At 40.0% G+C, this 25,381-nt stretch overlaps 1 protein-coding gene across 2 annotated transcripts; it reads right to left on the bottom strand.

Annotated features, from left to right (window-relative positions):
* Positions 1-131: 131 nt before the first annotated feature.
* On the bottom strand, positions 132-23,939 carry TXNDC5 (thioredoxin domain containing 5). Of its 2 annotated transcripts, none has more exons than XM_082752213.1 (10): positions 23,664-23,939; positions 18,375-18,524; positions 16,338-16,443; positions 14,917-15,013; positions 12,926-13,041; positions 10,628-10,714; positions 8,935-9,075; positions 5,401-5,486; positions 2,115-2,244; positions 132-1,516 (listed from the first exon to the last, which is right to left on the bottom strand). In XM_082752213.1, exons 1-10 carry the CDS (start codon positions 23,876-23,878, stop codon positions 1,394-1,396), a joined length of 1,251 nt encoding a protein of 416 aa, XP_082608339.1. In that variant the 5' UTR covers positions 23,879-23,939; the 3' UTR covers positions 132-1,393. The 2 variants fall into 2 exon arrangements, with proteins under 2 accessions (XP_082608339.1, XP_082608340.1); XM_082752214.1 differs by having other exon boundaries at positions 5,401-5,483.
* Between the last annotated feature and the right edge of the window lie 1,442 nt (positions 23,940-25,381).

The raw sequence follows: 25,381 nt of genomic DNA, 5'->3' as shown, positions 1-25,381 counted from the left end.
CATTGTGGATTTTCTTACACATTTTTAGACTGAACAGAACCAAAGGTTCTTGACAGACAGTAAAGTGAAGTACCAGGAACATTTCACTGATTTAAAAGTTGGTTGCTGTTTTCCTTTTTTTTATTAAAAAAAAAAAAAAAAAAGGAAAAAAATCCCTACTCCATATGATGGACAAAAATTGGCATTTTGACAGATTAGTCAAATTAGCCTGTAGCTGTACTCATTCCATGAGTTTCTATGCACACAGGATGGCAGAATTCCGTCCTTGGTTTGCAGCTGTCACCGTGTTATGACAGTATCTGCAGTGTACATTCTTTGGCTTTCAGTTACCTCTAACATGGAGCATCTTATGCACCAAAGAATAGGTCCATATTATAATCCAAGGCAACAGAGAGTGCATGGGCCTAACATTCAAACTTATCAACACTTACAGCTTGGAAAAAGGTTAAGGCTTAAGAAGAGTGGGGAACTAATTGAGATGACTGTAGAAAAGCTGAATGGAAAAACTAAACATTGTACTACTTGATGTTCTATAAGTGCTCTGAATTAGGAGCAGGTCAGCACAAAGTCTGAATTCAGGTTAGGGTAGGAAACGCATGTCACCAGCTCTGAGGTCTAACTCATCATTTAATACTAATGGCGTAGCTATAACAGCGCCTATTCACTTTGGCTCTATATAAGTAGAGCATAGTTACTCCTCTGGAGCTGGACATAAACAGCCTACAAAAAAATCCACCTGACGTACACTGTGGCAGCAGTAATGTTCAGGCACATGTTACAGTACCATTACTTTCATTATGGCTAGACCTCCAATGCTGAGAGGATTAACAGGAAACAACCAGCTCATGGTGGCCTGGTATCTTCCAAAAGTGTGTGTGTTTTCAATCTCCCATGACTCTCTGTTTCTTAACCAGCAGCTATATTAAGACAAATAGGTTATAAGTGCAGTTGTAGAGGCAGAAGTTAACACAGCTGCCATTTTTACCTTTCTAGCAATGGCGTGCAGTTTGCAAGGATTACTTTTTAACCAAATCTAACCCAAAGACAAAAATATTCTACTGGTGTCCTTAATTTGGTTTTCTTAATGTATTTTAGTCTCAAAGGAAACCATTTACACGTCTTAGTGGGAATGCAGAAATGCAGTAACACTACCACTACTGAAAATATTCTGTTTGCACAGTAGCTACATGTTAGTTTTCTTTCACAAGTAGGGTAGCATGTATTTAACACACACACAGAGGGAAGATACCAATGTTTAGTACATTCAATTTCCTAAAAACAAACAAAAAAATGCCCTCCCAGCCCCCCCCCCCTACTATTTAAAAGTTAGCAATTACTTAAATCCCTCAACCACTGTACAAAGACAGCCAGGGATAGAGCATCCAGATTTTTATTACAATTCATCTCTTGCCTGACGCAACACAAAGCTATGCAGCGATTCAAGATCTCTCGTTCCGTTGTGTTCGCTGACTTTCTTCCCACCTCGGAAGAGCAGAAGTGTAGGATAACCGCGTACCTTCAAGAAGACACAACACACAAAAAAGAAATTTGTCAGTAATTTCCAGACTTACTGGTATTTATCTGACTTTGAAAAGCCGCCAAACCACTCTAAACCAATAAACCATTTCAATTAAATAACAAAACAAAAAAAAAAAAAGAAATTTCACTGCCAACCTGCAATTTTTTTTTAAATTTTAAGTAGGAAAATAAATGGTCCTCTAGGTTCTTCCAGCAGCAACTGGAATGCCAGCTCCCGCCTTTGTCTTCAACTGTCTGGCTACCAGCTCTAAAAGCCACCTTTTTTTTCTAGGAACAGAACTATTCAATGACTACCACAATGGCTTTGGTGGTTTCACAGAAGGATGGTTCTTAAATTAGGGACTCCTTCATCTTCATCCAATAGTGAGAATGACCAAATCCAAGCAAACTATCCAGGAAAGAAACTGTGTTACTTGTGCTAATCTCAACTACCTTTTTTCCCTTGGATTAGCTAAGAATCCAGTTTCACTGTCACTAGGCACCCACAACCCAGCAGCCAGCTAGGCTGCACACTGGAGCCCCTAACATTTGGAACACAATACTATCCAATTCATTTCCAGCTCTTTCACACTTACAGAAAATCTGCTGCAGACGTTACGTTCCACAGTGCAGTCTACTTCTGCTATTTTGACATCAGTCAAACCTGGAAATTGCTCTTTGGCAAGGTTCTCCCAAGTCGGAGCCAAGTTCTTACAGTGACCACACCTAGAAACAAAGAGAGAGAGAGATTTGTTTAACAGATACACCTTCCCATTTATCTCTACTGTCTTATTGCAATATCTGCAAGTTTAACTAGCTGCCTTTCCTATCCCCAAATGATTTAGGCCTCCAACTCCCTTGCACTATTATGTCAGTAAATGAGCTAAGAAAACAAAAGTGAGTGATTTCATGTAAGTTCAGCACTGAAGTAGTTTCTGGCCTTCATCTGTCTCTTCTGGAATGGTATTCTAGGTGTCAGCACATTAACATTTTACTCTACAGAGGAATACGAAACCAAATAAAGATGAGCACAGAGACAACTTAAATGAATGTTAAGATCACACAGAAATAACCGATTTTTTAGATGAGGTACAGAATGCCTATACTACAAATTAATTCTTTTAAAAATGACTGAGTTAACGCTGACTTTTGTGGTAGTATATGCCTGTTAGGTTTAAAGTAGATAGCTTAAATGAGATTTTAATTTCCCTACTGAATTCCCTCCAGTTCCTAATTGCCACTTTGAGCAATGTAGCATCTCCTGATGCTGGAAATTTAATTTTAGTAGAAACATTTCTCAACATAGATTCTCTTTTTAAGGGCTACACTAGTAGTTTAATTTACTTTTCCACTTAAAAAGGTATAATCTTCCTGGGAAGAACTTCACTTTCAAGTTCACTATCACTGTACTTTCAGGTAGAGCCAAAATGGAGTTGTGTGGTAGTCCGTAAGCTTCACTTAGAAAAAAAAAAAAAACAGATCCTATTCTGATTTGCATTACATATAGAATTATCCCAGTGATATCACCAATAACACCAAAAAAAAAAGCCTATTTCTACTTCATTTCCTGATGTTCTAGAATAAGTAAATACAGTAACTTGAGAATGTGGTCCACAGAGTACACACAGTGAAACACTAGTGTCAAAAGAGAAAATGATACTGTAAAATGGCAGGCATTATAGTAAAGTATTAATTTTGTTTATATTTTTAACTTGGCCAAGCCAAGTTCATAGCTTGAACTTCTTAAACTGCCTTCAAGAAGAATTCCCAAAGTGCTTTAGACTTTAAGGCTACATTGCTCATTCTATTCTAACCCAGCTGCACCTTAATTGGGTAATTAGAACAGCCCTGTAATTGCCCTAAGGCTAGATCAGGGCATTTGCAAAAAATAAGGAATGATGTCTCTGCAAAAGTTTTCTTAATACAAGCCTGTGTATATTTAAACCACCTTGTTAATGTAGAACGGTATAAAAGCGTTTCTGACCATGCACAATACTACTAGAACAGGATGACTTGTATGCTTACTACGCAAGTTACCATTAATTTTTTTCCAGAACTAACTGAAGAACAGAACTAGCAAGCAACATAATAGTGTTTGCTGAGCCCAACATAAGTTAACCAACTTGGAAGAGAAAAGGGGCATTTATATGCAGTGCACTGTAACTATACATAAGGATGACATTAAGAGCTAAAACTAGGATACCAGCTACATAAATATACTTAGTATTTTCCTAAATGGTGGCTTTCTGTGGCCAGGGAGACCATACTGGTTAAGAACTTGGTTCTCTGCAATGCATCTTGAACCCCCATCTCTCAGCCTGCCATTTCTGGGAGCCAGCAACGCCCCATAAGAATCTCACAAAGGGGATGATGGTTAAGTTGCCATGCTATTCAGAAAAATTAACTAAAAAGGGAGTATATATCTTTATATCCAACTTTGCCAGAAGATTCTCAGATGATGAACTAGATCTACCAACAAGCAAAATCAAACTGGCATCTTTCTGCTTTGTGCACAGGTATAAACTGAATTTAACAGCCAGTTCTGCTGGTGGTGTAGTACAACAGGCACAGAATCAATCTCAATACCCCAGAGTGCAAAGAAAGGATAAAGGAATTGAATGAAGAGCAGTGAGCACGAAGGGGTGTGGGATAAGGGTGGTTTCCTAACACAATGGTGGCAGATACCTTCCCACATCCAAAAGCAGATCTTTCAGACATAAAAGAACATGGAAGTGGCTCTCAAGCAGCAAACCATGCTGCAATAAAGGGGTAAAAGACTGGAGAAGAACTGCATCACTCAGATTATGTAAAAATCAAACTTCCCCTGATACTTCTAGTCTACAGTCAGAAACACGGTTGGGCCTAGTGGCATAGTTAAGAAGCAATATTTTGATATTCATGAATACATTTAAAAATGGGTAGAATTTGCTTGCATTGCTATGTAATAGCGGTCTTCTGCCACCACAAACAAAAGATCTTTCTATATTCTTCATGTCCTGCTCTCATTAAATGGCTAGTGATGAAATCAGGTACTGAAATTAAGCTTAATTTTCTTTTATCCCCCTACACCAGGTTTCTTTTACTGACTAGAAGAGCAGACAATGGATGCGAAAGATGGCAAACAAATTCCCCAAAATTCAACAAGGCACAAATAAGATGAAGTCTATAAACCAGATAAAGCAACTTAAAACTTTCATTTTTTTTGTCTCAGAAACGGAATAGTAAGATAAAGTGTGTGTGTGTGTGTTGGGGGGAATATTTGTTCTGCGAATTGGTAATACTGGGGTCTTATCCCAGCTTGAGTCCCAGGCTCTGCTGGATATGCCAGTATTTGCAGAGACCAGATAGGACATGATGGTTTTTTCCCTAGTGCTTTCCACTCCATGTCTACACCTACACCATATGCATCAGTTACTTCAAGAGTAACAGCCCGTTATCCATAGTTCTACAGTCTGTACCAATTTCCAGGTGCTAAATAACACTTCCAGAAGAGGTTGGTTGTGGCAGGAGAGGTCCCAAAGGCCAACACGTTCTCCTTTCTCAACCAACATTGCTGATAGCTTCCCTTCAGCTTGCCCTAATCAAGGTATAGAAGCCAGTGAAGAAAGCTTCACTCTCCTTGTTCCCTGACATTAGCTGGAGTTTGACACAGAAAAGCTTCTGTAAGCCTTTCCACAAAGAGGAATCTCAAGAAAGCTAAAAGAGACTGAACATTTTTGCTGTAACTCATGCCAGCATGCACATTCTTCAATTATTTCACATTTTAGATCCAGACAAATACCATACTACAAAGAACTCAAAAGACCTAAAAAAAGTAATGTACAAACAGCTTAGAACAATAATCCTGAAAAACAGGTATAAAAATAGGTGTAAACTTCTTACCATGGAGCATAGAATTTAATAAAGGTGATTCCCCTAGCAATGGTTGCATCGAAGTTTTTTTCGGACAGAGAGAGCACTGCAGCCTGCTTAAAAAATAAAAATAAAAAATCAAAACTTTTTGTATGTACAACATTGGCCAAATGAGCTGCCTGAGAGGGAAATTCAAACTGGGAAAGATGTTGTTACTGATGATATGAACAAAATTAAAAGCAGAATACCTAGCATTTATCCCTTAGCTGCTTTCCTCCCTTAGAGAGATGTAGAGAAATACGTATTTCACTATGAATCTCACCTGTATTTGCAGAAGCAAAGCATCCCTACTTCCAGAGGCTTCTGCCTGTAGCCAAACTGATAGCTGTTGGAAAAAATCACCTTCACACACCGTCATGCAAGTGTTTCAAAGGAATAATGCTGAGAGCAGTTGGCATCAAGTCTGCAACGACCACTGGAGAGTTAGTGGAGGGAGGTATTTATGGCATACTAGAGATGTCTTGACAGCTGCTCTCCCTCTGCTATATACCCCTGCACTGCACACGCAGAGAAAGCTGTTACCAGAAACACATACTTGCCTGCCAGGAGAACATCACCACACCATACTCACACAGATGCCGTGAAAAATTGTTGCTCCTGATGTTATCAGGAGCAATGGGATGGGAGTGACGGGAGGATAGCACATTGCTTAAAGGCAGTCTAACTGATTGTATGACAGCACAGAACCAGAACAAACTTAATTTCTGTGTGACACTTTTATGGGTGGGAGGGATTCAAAATAAATAAATGAGTGAATCTCATGCCTGTAAAGGCTTCAAATTCAAATGAAAGCAAAGCAAAAAACAAGAGTGCAGCTGACAGGATTTTCAATTCTACTTTTAACCCAGTAAGAGTTTTAAGAAAGGATGCCAAAGAGAGACTTGAAATTACAAATTAAAGGTACTAGATAAACTTTTACTGTAAATGACTGTTAGTTCACCAAATTAAGTTATTCCATTAAGTTGAAGTGGTATCGCCTCTAAAAAATTATTTGTAAACTAGAAATCATACTTAATTATTAATTACAAAATCTTAAATTAATAAAAATGACAGTAAAGACGTATTCCTCTATTACGAGCTGTTCCAAACATCAGAATCACAGAATCACAGAATTTCTAGGTTGGAAGAGACCTCAAGATCATCGAGTCCAACCTCTGATCTAACGCTAGCAGTCCCCACTAAACCATATCCCTAAGCTCTACATCTAAACGTCTTTTGAAGACTTCCAGGGATGGTGACTCCACCACTTCCCTGGGCAGCCTGTTCCAATGCCTCACAACCCTTTCAGTGAAGAAGTTCTTCCTAACATCTAACCTAAAACTCCCCTGGCTCAACTTAAGCCCATTCCCCCTCGTCCTGTCACCAGGCACGTGGGAGAACAGGCCAACCCCCACCTCGCTACAGCCTCCCTTGAGGTACCCATAGAGAGCGATAAGGTCACCCCTGAGCCTCCTCTTCTCCAGGCTGAACAAGCCCAGCTCCCTCAGCCGCTCCTCGTAGGACTTGTTCTCCAGGCCCCTCACCAGCTTCGTCGCCCTTCTCTGCACCCGCTCGAGAACCTCGATGTCCTTCTTGTAGCGAGGGGCCCAAAACTGAACACAGTACTCGAGGTGCGGCCTCACCAGAGCCGAGTACAGGGGGACGATCACCTCCCTAGCCCTGCTGGTCACACTGTTTCTGATACAAGCCAGGATGCCGTTGGCCTTCTTGGCCACCTGAGCACACTGCCGGCTCATATTCAGCCGACTATCCACCATGATATCCATCATTTACAATCTAAGATACCAAATCTGCAAAACCCATAAAAAATGTCCTCTCCATGATCCACATAGTAAAACACATTTCAAAGACGTGTAGATTACTATCAGAATAGCATTGTGAGCTATACAACCACAAAACTAAGTATAATATCAGACAGCTACATTTTAGCTTGGTTTCGCCAGGAAAATACAGCTTATGCAACCACTTAATCTGGGCATCTGTTGGTCACCCTGCCTTAATACATCTGGATCATTTTTGAGTAAATTTAGTGAAGTGTGGCTGAACTGAATGGATGTAAAAGTTCAATTTTGGCCAAAGTACTAGCATGTACTTGGCCCATATAATTGGAGAATCCACAATGGGACACACATTTGGAGCCAGAACTCATTGATTTGCTGCCTGTGGTGCCAGCTGTGGGCTAGCCCCTTGTTTCAAACCTCATGAAAAGAAAAGCAGAACCAAAGTGTCTGAAGGTGAGCAACGAAGAAATGGGGGCATCCACAGCTGGGGTGTAAAACTGCAAAGACTAACCTTAGTTCTATACCGTATCTACTATTATTTGGAAAAAAAAAATCCTCCAACAATCTCTTCCTGTTTGCATGTATGGTGGTGCAATCACGGCATAAGTGGGAATTTGCATCACATGTGGCTTGTTATTTCTCTAAAAACAAAAAGAAGACTGATTACTTTCTGCATTGTACTAACACCAGATTGTTATTGTCTTCCAAATATGAGGCCGATTTAAAAAAAATATAATTTTTGAGGGACATAAAAATTGCAAAACTAACATCACTTTTTGTTAGCCATCTTATATAAGACGAGTAACCCAAATGGAAGAAGTGAAATGGGAAGGATAATATTCTCTTGTGAGAAACTGGGTCTAAACTGTATTTATATTAACAATATAGACACTTTTTAATTATATAAGTTCATTCTACATCACAAGGGAGTGTAAGTCACCATCCTTATTTTCTGGACAGAGTTGTGTTCTCCACGTTTGATAACAAGCTATGCTTTAAAATGACCCCTGATCTTTCAGCCTTGCCAATTTTACATTCAGCTGCAAGAAAAATGACAGATGAAAAGCAGACGTTATTAAAAAAGACAGAAAATTACGTGACATGAAGTACAGCTGTGCAGAGGTGATTAAGTTATTCCTGACAATTCCTTGGCAACATTCATAACCCCTGTAGCTCCTGCAACCAAGTCTCCAAACCCAAGAGTTTTATTGCCACGGCACACATTACCCTGACACATCTAGATCAGTCTTCATAATCTTTGCTTGTTTGTTGTTTCTGCAGATAGGCTGAAAGAATGGGACAGTGACTTTTTTTAGAGGCTCAGTGCTGTTTGCTGTCTCCTTAGGTTCAAGTGAGAACCTTGCAAGTGACACTCATCTCCATAGCAACAAAGTATGCTGTCACACAGACAGGTGCCCGTAATTCAGCACACCAAAAAAGACTGCATTTATGCCACTCTGGCTAAACCACTTATTGCAACCATTAAAAAAGGAGGCAGATATTTTTCACCTTCTCCAATTCAGCGGGTTAGTAAAAGTATCACCAAGATTTATGGTCTGATTCCACTCATTATTTGCTTTTTTAAAAAGTAGGAAGATATTTGGTACCATTTACACCTAAAAATGTTCAATCTATCAGAGGGAGAAACACATGGAAGACTTGGACAAGCTGCTGAAACAGTCTGAACAGTTTCTATACAATCGCAGAGTGCGGGAACACCTACCTCTGCCTGGGGTGGTTCCGCAGGCGGCTGTGGGGCTTCTGTGGGTTTACTTGCTGGTGGTTCTTTCTCAGAGCTCTGTAGTTGGGAATCCACATACTCCTTTAAGGAATCAAAGTCCCTCTTCCCTTTGTACTGGTCACCCTACAAGTAGCAAATAGTTTGCATAAGCGTACATATGTAGATAATCTAGCAAATACTTATCAGAAGAACGTAAGATTGCTAACTGTAAACGTATTTATAATTTGATTAGCTAGCCTTTAAACCTCTCCACGGCATTCTACTCACCCCATGTCTTCAGGATTTGCCATAGATTCTGTTGTACCAGAAGGAAATAAGTTAAAATTTCTTTTGGAGAAAGGTATTTTAGAAGTGAGCATCTAGAAGTAAATTTCAGAAACTTCTCCACTTTAATCTTTCTCTCTCTCTAGTCAGCATTCTTAATGTTTTATTTTTGTGAACCTAAAGCTACTGCAAGGAATAATAAAATACCCATTGCTATCTGGTGGTAGTCTCTGTTACCGTGAGAGCCCTGTCCAATGCAGGGGTCTATATCACAAAGGAATTTTAATTTAAAATAATGCAGGAAGCCTGTACCTGCTTGTTCGTATCCATTTCAGCAGAGTGAGGTCAATGCCAATTCATTCCTCCCAGGGCTGCTGCTACCTCTAACCGACATGAATGTTGTGATGCCAGATTTCAGTTATGACAACGGGGATGATGGTACTATGGACAACAATGCTGGAAGGCTGAAGCAGCCCTCCTCCGCCCCCTCCTTACTGAAAACTACAATAGCGGCTGAAGAGATTTCCAGGAATCTCTGTGTCACATTATTGGAAAGTTGTTGGACTTAGTTTTGTGGTTTTTTACTTTTAAATGTATTGTATCAGGCAATGAAGGAACATGTGATTCTGATGGCAGCATGTCACCAGGGAATACCAACACTGCCAATGGAGAAAAAACAATTTGATGTCAACAGAAATATATTGTTCAGACTAACAGCTGAGATTCATCTTGACCAAATACAACAGCAGTGACCTGTCTTCTTCTTCCACTTGATTCAAGTAAGTCAGAGCAACTTAAACTTCAGTGATTACAAAGGGTCCAAAAAAAATGATCTTGCTTGTTGAGAAAAAAACACAGCTAACTTTTCTACACTGAGGCATTAGTTCTTGCAAGGTGTCATGCCTTTTGTAGCTATTTGAAAAATAAAAATAAAAAAAGCTGGAAAATAATTCTGAAGTAACAGCAGAACATTTCTTGTTCTTCAGACTCAATCTATTTACAGACCAAAGTATATCTAACTGAAAATGCCTCTAACCTTGGATGTGCCACCTTGTCTAACTTGAGCACTCTCTCAAGTTACATGTGATAAGTAACACTACTATTTATATACGTTTGTTCGCTGCTGTTCAAGTATGCAGTATTTATAAATATTTTACTTTCCTATAACTTCAGTATATTTCTTTGAATTGCTACAAGGAAAAACGTCAACTGGGTGCACGGAACAGCTCTAACTTTTATCTGTGGATCAAGTATACCTCTTCCAGTAACAGTCTGAACCTCAAACATCTTCTGTGTCACAAGGGGATTTTCAAATATGAAATTGATATTTTTTCCCCCCCGGGATCTAAGCATAGCCCACGTATTATCCAGGAAAAAATGGTCTGATCTTCTGCTGAGCTTGCAGACTCACCTTTTCACCATTCCTAAACCAGAGGAGTGTGGGATAGCCACGAACTTGGTTGTCAGAGCAGACCTCATAATGCTGGGTACAGTCAACCTACATTTTGAAAAAAAAAAAAAAACATTCCATGTATAAAATAGATACATGTTAAACATCATCTTATGTTTAAAAGTCTCAGAAAAATACATGAACAAACAAAATACATGAACAATACATGAACACGGCTCGGCAAAAGCTGATGCGAAGTACCGTCTTGGGAACAGTTAGGTCTTCTTCCAAATAGTGGTTTGGTTATAGAATTGGGAGGCTGTGTGGATGTTTGTTTTTATTTCAGGAGGGATCAAGGAGCGAGGTATGGATAGACGGAAGTAGAAACAGTAGCAAGGAACAACAGAAACATAACTAAATATCAGAGATAAGCACTTGGAAATTATCTGAATAAAATTGCCGCGAAGACAACACAAAACACTAATGTGAGAGAGCTTTTAAGTGAAGATTTATTGGCTCATCCATTTTGTAAAATGTACGACTACTCTTTAAAATCAGAATAAATGTCAACAGCTACCAAATTAACTGTATTCCAAGTGAAATTCCAAGTGCACAGCAACATTCAATTCTAATTTGTCATAAAACAATCTATAAAGTTACCAGTTCATGATCTTTTTTGAAGCAAAGAAAAAATATAAATTAAGCACTGCAGCCTTTTCTCTAGACTTGGATTTTGTATTTGACATTAAAAACACTTTGCTTCAGATCACTGAAGATCAGTTCTAAGGATTAAACACAATCCTGCCAGTAGATAGCATTGCTGTTAAGACACTATTTCTCCAGATTACATGAAGGTCATGGTTCAGCCTTCTTAGAAACAGTTGTGTTTCCTGTTTACTTACCGACCTACAATCTCAACCAGCATGTGTTTCAATTAGTTTTGTAAGGTATACAGTTACACAAAATTGACTAGGCATGGAGACAAACCTTAGTGGCTTTATTACACAGCAAATATCAGCAACAGTAGCTGTGAACATGACAGACAATTGAATACAACATAAATTTGGGATTTATTTTTTTCTTCTCTGGATAACAGAGAATGGCAGCTTCAAGAAAATAATTAAGCTAAGAAATGATTTTATCAGGCATTCCAGGTTTGCAAGAAGTAAATCAGCATACGGATATTTTGTACAAAGGGTATCAAAGGAGCATTAGCCTCTGATATTTTACTCTTAGAAGGAATCATGCTTTATATCTACCAGGTCTCAAAAAGTGTATATATATGTCTTCTCTAAAGTTTAACCATGCTGACCTGTTCTGTACATCTACAGCATATCTGAACTAGAGAATTTTCAAAAGGGTTTCATGGGAAAAAAAAGAAAAAACAACAAATAAAAAAGTCAAGCTCATCACCCCTAGTAATAGCCAAAAAACTCATGAGGGCAGAGACATGAGATTGCCAATTTCCTGTCCCTCTGCAGGACTGACACCACTGCTTGATCTGAAAGTTTAAAGATACGGAAGCTGAGCCCAGTCAGTTTTCCACTGCTGGCACATACAGGGAGATTTGCAGCATTAGCCACCTGGACTTAGGTATGGGTCAGCAAATAAAGCCAGTAACTGCAACTGCCAGACCACCTCCATACCTCTGCATAGATGTCTCTCCACGTACAAGTAACAAGTTCCCATGGTAAATACACCACAGAATCTGGTTATCATCCCTAAGGGAAATAGCAAAGTAGGACAAGATATCAGTTTTTAGGGTGAAAGACCCCCTGAAACCTTTAGAAAGTTCAATGGGGGTAAACAGAAAAAATAAAATAAAAAAAAAAAAAAATTAAAGAACCCTGTAGGTCTGAAACTTGCTAAGAAATCCAATGCTGTAAAAGGCAAACTACAAGTCACTTTCCCACTCAAAATGAACAGTTAAGTCTATCAAGTTCTGACAGAGGGGAAGCCTAAGAAAAGAAATCTCAAAATATTATTCACTGCCTCTGAAATATTTAGACTTTTTCCCAACACTCTCTGAAAAACAAGGAGCAGCATTTGATGTTTCTAACAAGTCCTTGCTTAAAATGAGGGAGTCCTGTCAATTGTAACAAAACAGACATCTCTTCAAAACAGAGTGAAATATGGAATGTGCAAGAAAAAATAACCACCACAAAATTAAAATAGGAACTACGAATATAAAAGTATTTAAGAGCTGACAAAGAAAATGAATGTTATTTTTAAATCACAGAACGAATATCATGATACTTGAATGAAAAATTCATTCGCATAAAACACATTTTCAGATTAAGAAAAGATTACTTCACTTACCTTGCCAATCTTTACACTCTCTGAATGTTCAAAGGCTTGAGCCAGCTGCTCCCAGGTTGGGGCCAAAGCCTTGCAATGACCACACCAAGGAGCAAAGAATTTGATAAAGTGATTACCTTTGAAGTCAAAGAAAATAAAAAAAGATGTAACCCGTTTGAAATTAATTTGGCTGCCATTAAAGGCTAGGTATTAATCTCAGTCTGCAAATTTATCATGGTATTTCCTGGGTTAAAGATAGGAAATACTCTGAATAAAAGACCAGGGCAAAATATTTCTGCAATTAGGTTTTTGATATTGTACGCAGTCCCAAAGCATTGCCAAATTCCCTGAAAATCCAAACAGCATCACAACCTTGAGCCAACAAATGAGATATTAAAACTATGGCATTTTTAACCTTACCACTTGCTAGAATGTCTAATTCTATTACATCAATCACTTCCCGATTACAGAGTAGAAAGAACCACCAAGGAGCATGTATTTATAACAGCATAAATCCAAGTAAATATTAGATTTCAACTTACAGATCTCTAAGCAAACACCACTGCATTGAGTCCCTGAGCTACCAAACTAATTTTGTTCAGCTTTCAATGCACCCTCTTCCAGCCCTGCTCTTTGTGTTTTCATGTTAACTATTCAGAAAGTGCTGTACAGTTTCCACGAATAGAAATTTTTTGTAGAATTTCATAGTGTTTCATAGAGAGAAGAGTCTTTGTGCTATCTCATACTAATGCTTCATTTAAAAGTATTATCTTAATTGCAGAGAAGCAGAATATGTAATTTCCTTTAATTAGAATCACTATTAATTCAAGATGCTGCATGCTTCTGCACACATCAAAGCAAGTCTCTGTTACTGCAAAATAAAATACAGTTAATTAAAACAAGAAAAAAAATAATTTGAAGGAAAAAACAGCTATTGTGGGAAAACTCTTTTTAATAGAATTACAATCCTTTGAAGACTACTTTGGGGCTGATATTACTAGAATTTCCTTCTAGTCTGAGGGCTTGTTCACAGAAGAATGTCAGATGAAAAATACCACAAAAACACTAGGAAATGTAAACTGCAGCAGTTTAACTTGTCTATTCTGCATCAGAAATACTTTCATACTGATTGGCTTGCTTTGCTTTGGTCACATAAAGAGAATAATGAAATTTCTTATAAAGGAATTAAGAACATCTAGTCAAAATCATCTATTCTGTATCACATACTCTGTGATATACACTCCTCTCTGATAGAAACAAAAATAAAATCTTTTATCCCTAGAGCACAAAAAAACATAAAGGCTATTTTTAAGAAGAAAAGTAAACCTTCCAAGCAGAACTGCTAAGCCTCCAGCTAAATTTAAGCACTGAACTTTCTGTAATCGAAGTCCAGAGACAACAAAAGCTTTACAGATGGTTATAAACCTGATCAGCTCCTGGGTATCGCCATAAGAATACCTCCTCCGCTTGTGTATGAATGCCAATGGATACAACTTAAAAACATTTACACATACACTACACTTAACAATTGACACTATCTTCTCAGACTGTAAACTTGTTTAATGCTCAGTGTATCCCTGAGGGTAGAGAGAAGAATCCATAAAGAATTTTGATGTAATTCCCTGTTAAGCCACACATACAGGGAATTTTTTTTTTTTTAAGTTCACTGCACAAAACATTCCTTTACACTTGACAATATTTCTAATTAATTAATGGTTAGTTTAGTAAGCTTTAGTATCTATCTCACTCGTGTTATCACATGGGCACAGACAATAAATCTGGCCTTAACTCTACTGTCTTCTGGAATACTGTTCTTAAATTTTCTCATGGTGTGCAATGCATAATTAAACTACAGCCTTTTTACACGGTGTGTAGTTTCATCCTCTTTCATAAGGTGTTACTGGAAAATAAAGTGGGAAGGAAGTACCTAGAAAACTAACATTTCTGTTGCATACTTCCCACTAGTTATGTCTCTGTAAGCAGGTATCTTGTGCTTATGAAAAAACAGTTACCTTCTGCTATGTGCATCTTGAAATTGTCTGATGAGAGTTCATACATTCCCTGCTTAGGTTCAGGGGCTTTGGGTGGTTCCGCAACAGCTTCTGGATCCTATTCATGAGAAAAGTTTTTGTCTCATTCAGTAAATGCACAGTATTTGATTCCTGTATCATGCCCTTCTGTGGTAGTGCTATAAACCCCGCACTCTGAAAATTTAAATTCCTAAAGCTATCTTCCTAATTTACTTTGATTTAGGTATCTTAACATTTCCTACTAAACTATTACTTGAAAGCAAAATGCAAAATAGCATACCAAATAGAAAAGACACAATAAAACAATTACTGGAATAACAGTCTTTCACTGTGCTGTAGTACAGTCACAGTCCACATTTATTTAATTACTATGGCATTTGAAACATCACCGTATATTAATATGCTTAGATTACTTTACTCTATAGCTTCATATATCAGCCACATCTGCTGATGTCTCAAAAATACCACCAGTTTTGGTGATATTTTCGCTATTTAAAAATAGGTAGTGAAAAAGCTATTTTCTGCTGCCCTAATGCAGGAAAGAGGACCTAATGGTCCTGTGAAGGTAGCAACAACAGAAAAAGTGCAAATAATTTATAGGTAAGTTGCAGCAAACTCATTGGCACTTGGCAAAAGCAAAAGATGACTTTCTAGATACTAGGTGAGAACTGGAAATAATAATTTTAAAACTGCGAAGTACATTTCTATTTCTTAGTTTAGGATTTAATGCTTAGCTATTAAAAAAGATCGTAATTTCTTTTATTTGAATATAAACGTTCAAACTGTGACCAGCAATGACTATAGATTCATCTTGATTAGAAACAGCTATTACAAAGTTAATTTTAGGCAAGTTAACAAAATTAATTTTAGACAAGGCTTACCTAATATACACAAATACTAAACTCCTAGTTTTCCCTAGTGATGATACTCGTTTAACTTACTTAACTGATTATTTAAAACCCTTTCTGTAGGCTACAACATTATCAGCTAATAACTGAGCTGAAGACGACATTGCATGTTGTTAAGAGGAAATTAAGCCCAATATAAATGCAGTTTATCCTGTATTACAGCTAAATTGCTTTTCTTACTCTAGAGACATTATAGACTACTGGTGTTAATGGAATTTACACAACAAATTGTATCTTAAAATGTCAAAATGCTACACATTAAAAATTGCACTATGCACTTTAGTTTTAAATATAGGAACCAAGGGCAGGTCATAGGATGGCAGTTTTAATTATTATTCTGATAGACACAAAAATTGTTCCATATTGTTACTACCATCAGACTTTTATATTCAGAAGCAGATTTGCTCATAGTGAGGGAAACCTAACCTATAGACACGACAGATCAGCAAGTCTGCAGAAGGAAGTATTTCCTTTTCCTATTCCCATTTCACTTACAGATGGTTCCTCGTTTAGTTTCTCCAACATCCAGTTTTCCAGTGCCTGGAGGTCTCTAGGGCCTTGGTATTTCAGAGGTTCTTGTCCTGGTTTAAGCAGCTTTAAACTAAAGGATTAAAATGTAGAAAAGAGTGAGATAAAAATTTTTGCACATGAAACATTCCCAGAGTGTTAACATACTTTACTAATTCACAGCAATTCAGGCTTAGCAGCTCTCTTGATTATTCACATCAGCATCTGAAATTGCTCTCAGCTAGAAAGAACATGTCCACAACTTAAGACACCTTTTTCATTCCCATGTAAGCTTTTAAAGAGGATTTTAAAAACAGTAAACAGAAATGCCATGTTAAAAATCAATGCATCTTAATATTACTTTGACCAATAAGCAAGAGCAAATAAAACACTGCAGAGTTCAGGTCTGGGGATAATCACTTGTTATGCTTATGAATCCTATTTCAGTTCACCAAAAAAACATTATTTTTGTTTTGCTCTCCCCTCTCCATCACCTACCTACATAAACTACCCAAAGCTTTTACTATTAAATATTTTAGTTAAAATTGGAAATGCATTTGCTGAAGGGTCAATACCAAACTTCTGACCTAGTCTTATCTTTTAAAGCAAATCATAATTAGATTCAATTACTGCTGTCACCCAGATTCAGCTTCCCTTGCCAAGCTGTTATTTTGCATTACATTTTCCTATTTTTTTTTCGTTCTTTAAATGTTTTTCCTCTCTGCTCATTCCACAGGTCGGGAAAAACAAACACATGAATATGTTGAAAAAGCCACATAATGCAAGTGATATTACACAGCCATTACTTATCCAAAAATGATAATACATATCCATTAGTTTCTTTTCTTACTCAATGTGTCTGCCATTCATTCTATTTTATAAGGAACAGCACCACAATATAAACTATTCAAATACACAAACACAACCAGTGTTTGCTTCTGGGGATATTAAAATCAAGTTGTAAAATTCATTGTTTCTTGATATTTCTAGTGGAACTAAGCCACAAATTGCCCTTCAGAACAATTCCTACTTCAGTGAGGACTTTGCTATTTATAACTCTCAACTTGTAATCAGTGGCACTCATCTGCGTCAAAGCAAGTGTAGCCATGAGTGTACGTCAAGTTCAGTCCATTGCTGGGGTCAGCAGTAACACTAAACAAAGTGAGCCAAGAGAAGGAAAAACACAGGCTGAGGAAGGGCTATGGAAGACTACATTCTCCATTTACCCACTAAGATGAGTTACTAGCAAAGCAGTTGAATCAATTTTTTCAAGAAGCTTTAAAGAAGACACAAATGAAAAAAAAATCCCCTTGCTCCTTTTTAGCAGGGAAAAAGGGAGTACAGGTATCTGACTCAAAAGCACTAACTAGGCTGACCTCTCATAGATGTTCTAGATCACCTTCTGCCTATTAAAGCCAAGGCAGTAAGACATTTATCACTATTAACAGGACAAGCTTAAACACCTTAAACTCCAACTGAACTTCTCCCAGGCCAATATAAGCAAAATTACCCAGAAAAGTCTGTACAGCATCACCACTACTATGCTAAATTCTGCTATTAATTTATAATTTTATGAGGACCCAGTTCCCTCAAAAATTTAACGGATCACCCATACGTTATTTCAGAATGGTGCAGTGTACTTGACAAACTTGTGACAAATTATTTTTTTAAAATACCAGTTTTATGTGGTTAGACAGACCAGACCAGTTCTATGACACACATCACGGCTGCATAAATGTACTATTGCTTGAGAAAGTGGTACTCTAAGAGAAAAAGTGGACGAATTCTGGACTTTATTTAAACAGTCAGGACATGAAACAGTATCTTCAATAGAAAAAAAAAAAAAAAAGAGTAGTATACATCACATGATACTTGGCAACATGGTAAAAGGGCTTAAATTGAACATAGATGTGATCCAAAATACCAAAAAATAGGGCATAGAAGTTAACTTCACCAAGCTGGCAGAGGATCATGGAAAACCAAAAAAAAAAAAAGAAACAGGACCAGACCACCTTTTATACTTACGTAGGGTATCCTCGGACACCAAATTCAGAGCACAGTGGAATGTCTATGGTACAATCCACTTTAACAACATAGACCTGCGGGTTTTCCATGTTGTTGTATTTATCTCCCAAATCATTCCAAGTTGGCTGCAGACGCTGGCAATGTCCACACCTGTGACAGAATGAACAAAATATTTTCAAGTAGCTGCTCTGTTTACAGGGCAATGATTCGATGGAGAAGTCATGCACCGAACAGTCAAAGATTTTGATAAATTTAAAAATAGTTAAGTTAGAAATCTTCCATACTTGAGCACTGTTACAGTAAGTAACAGCAAATACTACTATGCAATGTAGAACAACATTGCAAACACACCTTGTAAAAATTGTCAAGAGAAAGCCTATTGAGCACCCTCTGAACTTAGTGAGGCTATTTAGAAAAGCTCTCTGCATTTTCTAACCATCTAGAAAAAGATCACATGAGGCTGTCCAGCTTTTTTAATTCAACATTTCAAAATACTGTTTTTTTAAGCAGCAGGCAAGAAGTTTATGGTTCGTGGTCTCTTTGCAAGTCTCTTTGTGTGCATCACTGGAACTGTAACTCTTGGGTCATGAAGCACATCAGGCACTAAAATCTCAACAGGGTTTCTCAAAATCCTCCAATGCTGTGTTTTGCCCCTGCAGCACACTATAAACTATGTTTGCATATACATGGAAAAGTGGCCTACTGTAGTTGCTGTTAACAGCAACTCTCTGGAAGTAGAAAATGGCTATTATTCTTCTCATTAATTTTCTAGTAGTTCTAGCCATTATAGCAGTACCCTATTCCTGTAAATAACTATGATGAAAAATGCTAAGGAATGGATTTCCAGTTATCTTTAACAGCTGCTTTTGCCAATCCTTCAAGACATCTAGAAATACATATTTGGATTAACTAAAAACATTTTCAACCTGGCAGTTTGAAAGCTGTTTTTGCCCTTGACATGACCTAGAAAGTCTACTTTTTAAAGCAACAATTAAAACAGCATTAGGACTCCAGAGTAAATTGCTTCTTAGGCTCTCCAAAGATCCCATTAAAAAATTTCACATATACAGATGGTTTTGAGTCAATTTATAGAAAAGCTGCATGGATTCACACCTTTCCACAGGTACCCTGATATCATTAACGCAAAATAAAACCATCTTTCAATCTTAACAAGGTTGTTGCAGTTGGTCGGGGGGGGTAACATATTCCCGCTATGTGGAGGAATACGATCTCATTCTGAACTGTAATGGTGAAGGAATACAATGTACTACTACCAAAATTAAGTATTCCTTAAATATTTAACTTCAGACTGAACTTCCTCCACAGTCAACTCATCATGGAGCTTGAAGAGGAGAATTTTGGATTCTCTGGTCCCCTTCCCTAATGTCTGTGGAAATTTTAAACATAATGAGTACTGCCTGGTGATATAGAACTGAGTGTGGAAATCTATGTTGGGAAATTTCAAGTAATAAACCTTTTTTAAGCACAGAACAGAGCTGCCTTATCCATATTTAACGCTATGATCTCTGCTATATGCAGTTCCCCACTCCCTTCCTTCTTCTTCGGATTATATGAGCTGAAATTGAAAATAAAGCATGAAGAAGGTTCATATCTGAATCAGTAACTGACTTGCTAGTCATTCTTGGTTTACATATAAATTCAGTATTATACATAAGGAAGCAGAATGCAAGACAGTCCCTGGAAGATCTTTTTCTAGAATTCATAAGGTGTTGCTATGAACAACATAAAATCGAGAAGTCAAAAACAAAGAGAGCAAGACCATGTAACTAGTCTCTCTTAGGCCCATGTACCTACACAGTCATTTGTTGCTATCACTCCCTATCAATCAGTGGGACTGGAGAAACAGCTAGTTTTCCCACTGGGGATGGCAGATACCTGAGAGTCAATGAGGAGTCCTGCTATTCCTTCCCTGCATGGGCTAGGCAGGTGCAAGAGTTCATAATCTCTGCATAGAAACATAAATGAAGATGTTTGGATCATAAATGATCCAAAAGAGACTGGCAGTGCTATAGGAAAGACCCAGCTTGCTGGAAAAACAAACAAACAAAACAACAACAAAAACTCTTCTTCTTTTATACTACTAACATCAGGAGATAAGGGTGAAAAGACATTTTTTGTAAGATTTTGGAGATTGGTTGCTGATTTTAACTCAGAGCAACCATGTATCACAATTGCTTGTGCCTGGAGATTATTTTGCTGCATCAGTATCTCCAGAACACCATGCTGCTTTACCTAACGCAGACAGATGAGTGCTCTGCTTATAGTATCAGTGCTTCTACCCTAGAGGACCTGATGGTGTATTTCCTGGGCTATGAGAAGTTAGTGTGCAGCAAGGACATTTTTGGAGGTCACCAGTACAGCTACAGTTCTGCAGTTAGCTAGGGCAGCTTCATAGCAAGACATAGTGCAAATCATTACCCAATTAAAAAAGTTCTGTATGCCTGAGGATAGGTATAATTGTACAGGCAACAAAGGACCAGTCCCCTCTGGACAAATGAGTACAGCAAAGATAAAATCCAGTCAACAGAGTTCAATTCAGCCACAACAAACTGTGGCAATCAAGTCTGCTTCAGCTCAGTGGACTTCCAGAGTATGTTGAAAAGACCTATACTCGTCAAAATAAAAATAAAAATAGCCTACTTGTTTGAGACTCAGTTCAACTAAGTGAAACCTCCTCTCTCTGTAGGCACGCAATAGGCATGGCTAAAATTTTAAGAATATTTAGTGCCACTTGTTCGTGGTTCTGTGCCTTGTCACCTGTAGATACAAAGGAGGACAGCCTGATCATGAAAAATGTTAGACATCTGATGGTAAATGACTTGGAGTACACTTTTTTTTTTTTTTAATTATTTTTTGGTGTAGCTCACCATATTTAAAACAAATGCAGGATGTCATCTCTACTGTTGCTACCAAAAGGGTGTGTGAGGCCTGTGGCAAAGTTTGTTTCAAGAATTCTGTATTAAAGAGTTTTGCTCTGTCCAACTCAACTCACTGATAGTATTCATTATCTAACATCAGCAGCACCTGTAACAATCTGAAAGAAAATTCTAACTCAATTTGCTTGCTAGGCCTCTCCCTCACAGCTGCAGGGAGCACTGACAAAATGTGTGCACCAGTGAGAAGCATTAGGAGATTAGTACATTAGAATCACCTAGGAACAGGGCAGGGGGTTCTAATATAGACGCCAGGGCTGTCAAACCATCATCTGATCCCACTGATGACAAAACTACTGGTGTACCTAAGCACCTTTTCTGAACCACTTGGATGTTCCCTCTTTCCTTCTCTTCCCCTTGGACCTGAAACCTGGACCTGTTGCTGCTAGTCAAAAGGCGCGCGGAGTCCAGACTCAGGCCCTGGAGCTGAAACCCAGAGATGTTGATGAGGCCTGCTAAAGGCGAGAGTAACAAACACAGAAGCTGCAACAAGTCTGGCAAATGACGCCGCTCCCTCATGCTTGTGTTGGGCAGAGATCCTCAGCCCTCCCAAGGGCACAGAATGGTCCAAGTTTGCAAGACCAGAGCTCTCTCTGATGCACTCTGAGGACAAAGCACATGCTAGACTTTGCAACAGCCTACTTGGCAGAGGGTCTCCTATAAACCGCGTGCCAAGACAAAAGTTCATCTGGTTTTACAGATGCCTGTGAAACGGTCAAAGTTTGAGGACACAAAGGTATTATCACCCGAGAAGAGACCAGAGCAGAAGCACTGCTGCTCTGCATAGGAATTTCTTTGACCTTATTCTCAGTCAAGGGTCCTCTGCTAGCAAGTTGGGCTTCCTCCACTTTCGTGATCTTCAGAGGAAGACATCTGCTCATCCCTCATTGCAGTCTACAGCTTCCTCACGAGGGGGAGCGGAGAGGCAGGTGACCTATTCTCTATAAACACCAGTGATAGGACCCACGGGAATGGTGTTAAGCTGTGGCAGGGGAAGTTTAGGCTGGACATCAGGAAGAGGTTCTTCACCGAGAGGGTGGTTGCACACTGGAACAGGCTCCCCAGGGATGCAGTCACTGCACCGAGCCTGTATGAATTTAAGAAGTGATTGGACTGTGCACTTAGTCACATGGTCTGAACTTTCAGGTAGACCTGTGCGGTGCCAGGAGTTGGACTTGAAGATCCTTATGGGTCCCTTCCAACTCAGGATATTCTATGGGTCTATGCTCTTTCAAGTGTTTGCTTAATATCTCTGTATGGCATTAACAAGCTGATTGCAATAACAAAATAAATTAAGTATTTTTTTTCAGTTTTGAAAGGAAATCCTTTTCTAGAGTTCATTTCGAGTAGAAGCATGACACATGTATTCGTCAATGGCACCGTGTACCAACAGGCTACCTTAGGATTGAAATGTGTCTTTTGCAAAGGCATCATTTCATGAACTTTATCTAAATTTAAGAGAACTTGGAGAGGGGGAACACCTACAACAAAACTCCTAATAACTCTACTAGTATCGGTAAGTCAGAAACAGATTTTTTTTTAAATGGTAGGAGAAGAGATGATGAAAAAAGATGAATATGAGCAACTGCTGGAAATGTGCGGAGGTAAGGAACACTGTCCTCTTGATACCTATAATATCCAACAAAGCCCTATCGTCAGAGTCTTCTCAACTATTCTTGCGTGAGGTGTACCAGCCTAGGGCAAAATCCCAGCAGATGTCTCACAGATGCGACAACTCCAGCTCTGATAACGTGCTACAGTGACCTGTGGCTTCGGGGACACCACGCCACCCTTCCTACTGCTTTTGTAGCAAACTTATCCTTTTATTTGCCGGAGCAGAGAGCACACAACCTCTTCAAGAAAGTATCTGCAAGGCCAGAGGCACGGGAAAACCGTAAGTCAGCAGTTTTTAAACACCGCTATGACAAAACCCTCAGCAGCAACCCCTGGCAGGGCCGTGAGGAGCCGGGGTGCCTCGTCCCACAGCAGCGGCCGGGACCGTGCCAGCCCGGGGCCGTGCCGGCTGCCAAACGCGCGGCCCCGCAGCCGGCCCGGCCCGGGCCCTCCGCCGCCGCCGGCCGCCATTTCACGCCGGCCGCCCCCCGCCCCCGGCCCCAGCCCCGGCCCCTGGGGCTCGGGGAGCGCCCCCCGGCCTCCGCGCCGGCCCGGCCGCCTCCCGCCGCCACGTCAACGGGGGAAGAGGCGGGCGGGGAGGGCGCCGCGCCGCGCCGGGCCATGCCGAGCCGAGCCGGGCCGGGCGCTGCAGGGCACAGCACAGCCCGGCAGGGCAGGGCAGGGCACGGCCTCCCGCCCGCCCGGCGCTCGGGATACCCACCACGGGGCGAAGAACATGACGAAGTGCGGGGCGGCGGCGGCGCCGTGCCGCAGCATCTCGGCGCTGTAAAGGTGCCGCCCGTGCGGGTCCGACTCCGGCTGCGGCTCCTTGCCCGGCTCCGGCTCGGCTCGCCCCGGCACGCCGCAGAGGACGGGGCCGAGAGCGGCCCAGGACAGGAGGCGCCACCAGGCCGGGCCGGAGCGCAGCGGAGCCATGGCAGCGGCGAGGCGGCGAGCGGCGAAAGCCCCGGGCGGCCGCCGCCACCTCCTTCTTCCCTCCCTCTTTCCCTCCTTCCCTGCCCGCCCATCGCCAGCCCCCGCCTCTCGCTACCGCCCTCCGGCAGCCCCGGCACGCCGACCCTCGGGCCGGGGACACGCGGGGGGTGCCGGCGCCACGGGCAGTACGCGATGGTGGGCGCTGAGCGGTGCGGGGAGCTGCGGGGAGATGGGTGGGTGCTGTGGGTGCTGTGTCTTCGCTGCAGGTCCTGGGGTTTGCGGCGCTGAGGGGGGGTAAGCGGACGGCCCACCTTGCTTAAAGAAAAAGGGCGTTTTGGTAAAGTGGACACGCGACCCGATGGATTCCTATAAACACACTCGAAGGCTGGCCTGTGGGCCTCGTGCGGCCCCCTCTGCCATTGCCCATGTGCCTGTGACACAGCAATGCAGGCCGCTAAAAATAAAAAATAAAAGGAAAGCCTGGCCACTTTCCCCAGGAGCCTGCATGTTGGTGTGTCCAGAGCAGTAGAATTCCCTTCATGTCGTGTCTTCCAGGCTCTTCTTTTCTGAACACGTCTCTCTCACATTTCCTCTTCGCCTCCCTACCAGCATCTTCCACAGGAGCAGTGGTAGAAGCGAGCTTGCTTTGCCCTCAGCATGCACCTCGTGCAGCACCCGTCTCTTCTTTGCCCAAAGAGCAAACACTGCCTCTGGTCGCTTACGCTGCAACCTCCGAACAGCACGTTTGTGAGGGCCGTCATTAGAGCTCACAAGAATCACTTATTAAAAAGTGAAAAATGAAAACTAAATATAATTTCATTTGAAAAATTTAAATTGCTTTTGAAAGCTACTATCTCTCTCAAAATCAAGATTCCAAAAAATCTTTACTGTGTATATACGTGAAACAATTGCAATACTATATTTATCACCAAGCTAGAAAAAAAAAAAAAAAGCCAGATTCTCCAGTACATTACTCACCAGTATCAGAGTATAAATTTAGGTTTTCTAACAGTAACCTTTTCTTCAAACAAGTTTAAGTTTTCTTAATTCTGTACTAACCAAATTAAAGTCAATGTTTGACTAATCATGATTTCAAAAAGAAAAAAATATAAATGTAGATTATTTCCTGTCTCTAGTGCATGAAAAAATAGCAACAAATCCCCCCCCCCCCCCCAAAAAAAAAAAACAAAAAACACTTAAGAGGGGTTGAGAATGACTAATTTTAAGACCTTGAAGGACAGTGTCCTGATACAACCAGGTGAGTTCTCTAACCACAGAAAGCACCTCCTCTAGTTAAGCACACTAGTTTCTTTTCACTGCAAGTATATTTTTGTTCTGCTTTCCTCCATACCTTTTTTTCCTGTACATTTCTCTGTACATTTTTCCTGTGTTCTCTAGCGCATTTAAAAATAGAGTTTTTAATTAAATTAGAATCTTAATCCTATTATCTTAATTAAAAAATAGGCTACTGAAAAGTTATTTTTAAATCGTTTTTAATACATT

This window comes from Aythya marila, assembly GCF_965140915.1.
Source record: "Aythya marila genome assembly, chromosome: 2".
Taxonomy (NCBI): Eukaryota; Metazoa; Chordata; class Aves; order Anseriformes; family Anatidae; genus Aythya; species Aythya marila.
The sequence above is the reverse complement of the archived record's forward strand: the minus strand, read 5'-3'. Positions and strand labels throughout refer to the sequence as shown.

What these genes read in the sequence shown, in the direction of transcription:
- TXNDC5 (XM_082752213.1), bottom strand. Translation starts at nt 23,878, where the DNA reads ATGGCTCCGCTGCGCTCCGGCCCGGCCTGGTGGCGCCTCCTGTCCTGG. An exon ending in GGTGTCCGAGGATACCCTAC is followed by an intron (nt 16,444 to 18,374) that starts GTAAGTATAAAA and finishes TTAATCCTTTAG; the next exon opens with TTTAAAGCTGCTTAAACCAG. An exon ending in CGGAACCACCCCAGGCAGAG is followed by an intron (nt 5,487 to 8,934) that starts GTAGGTGTTCCC and finishes TTATTTTTTAAG; the next exon opens with CAGGCTGCAGTGCTCTCTCT.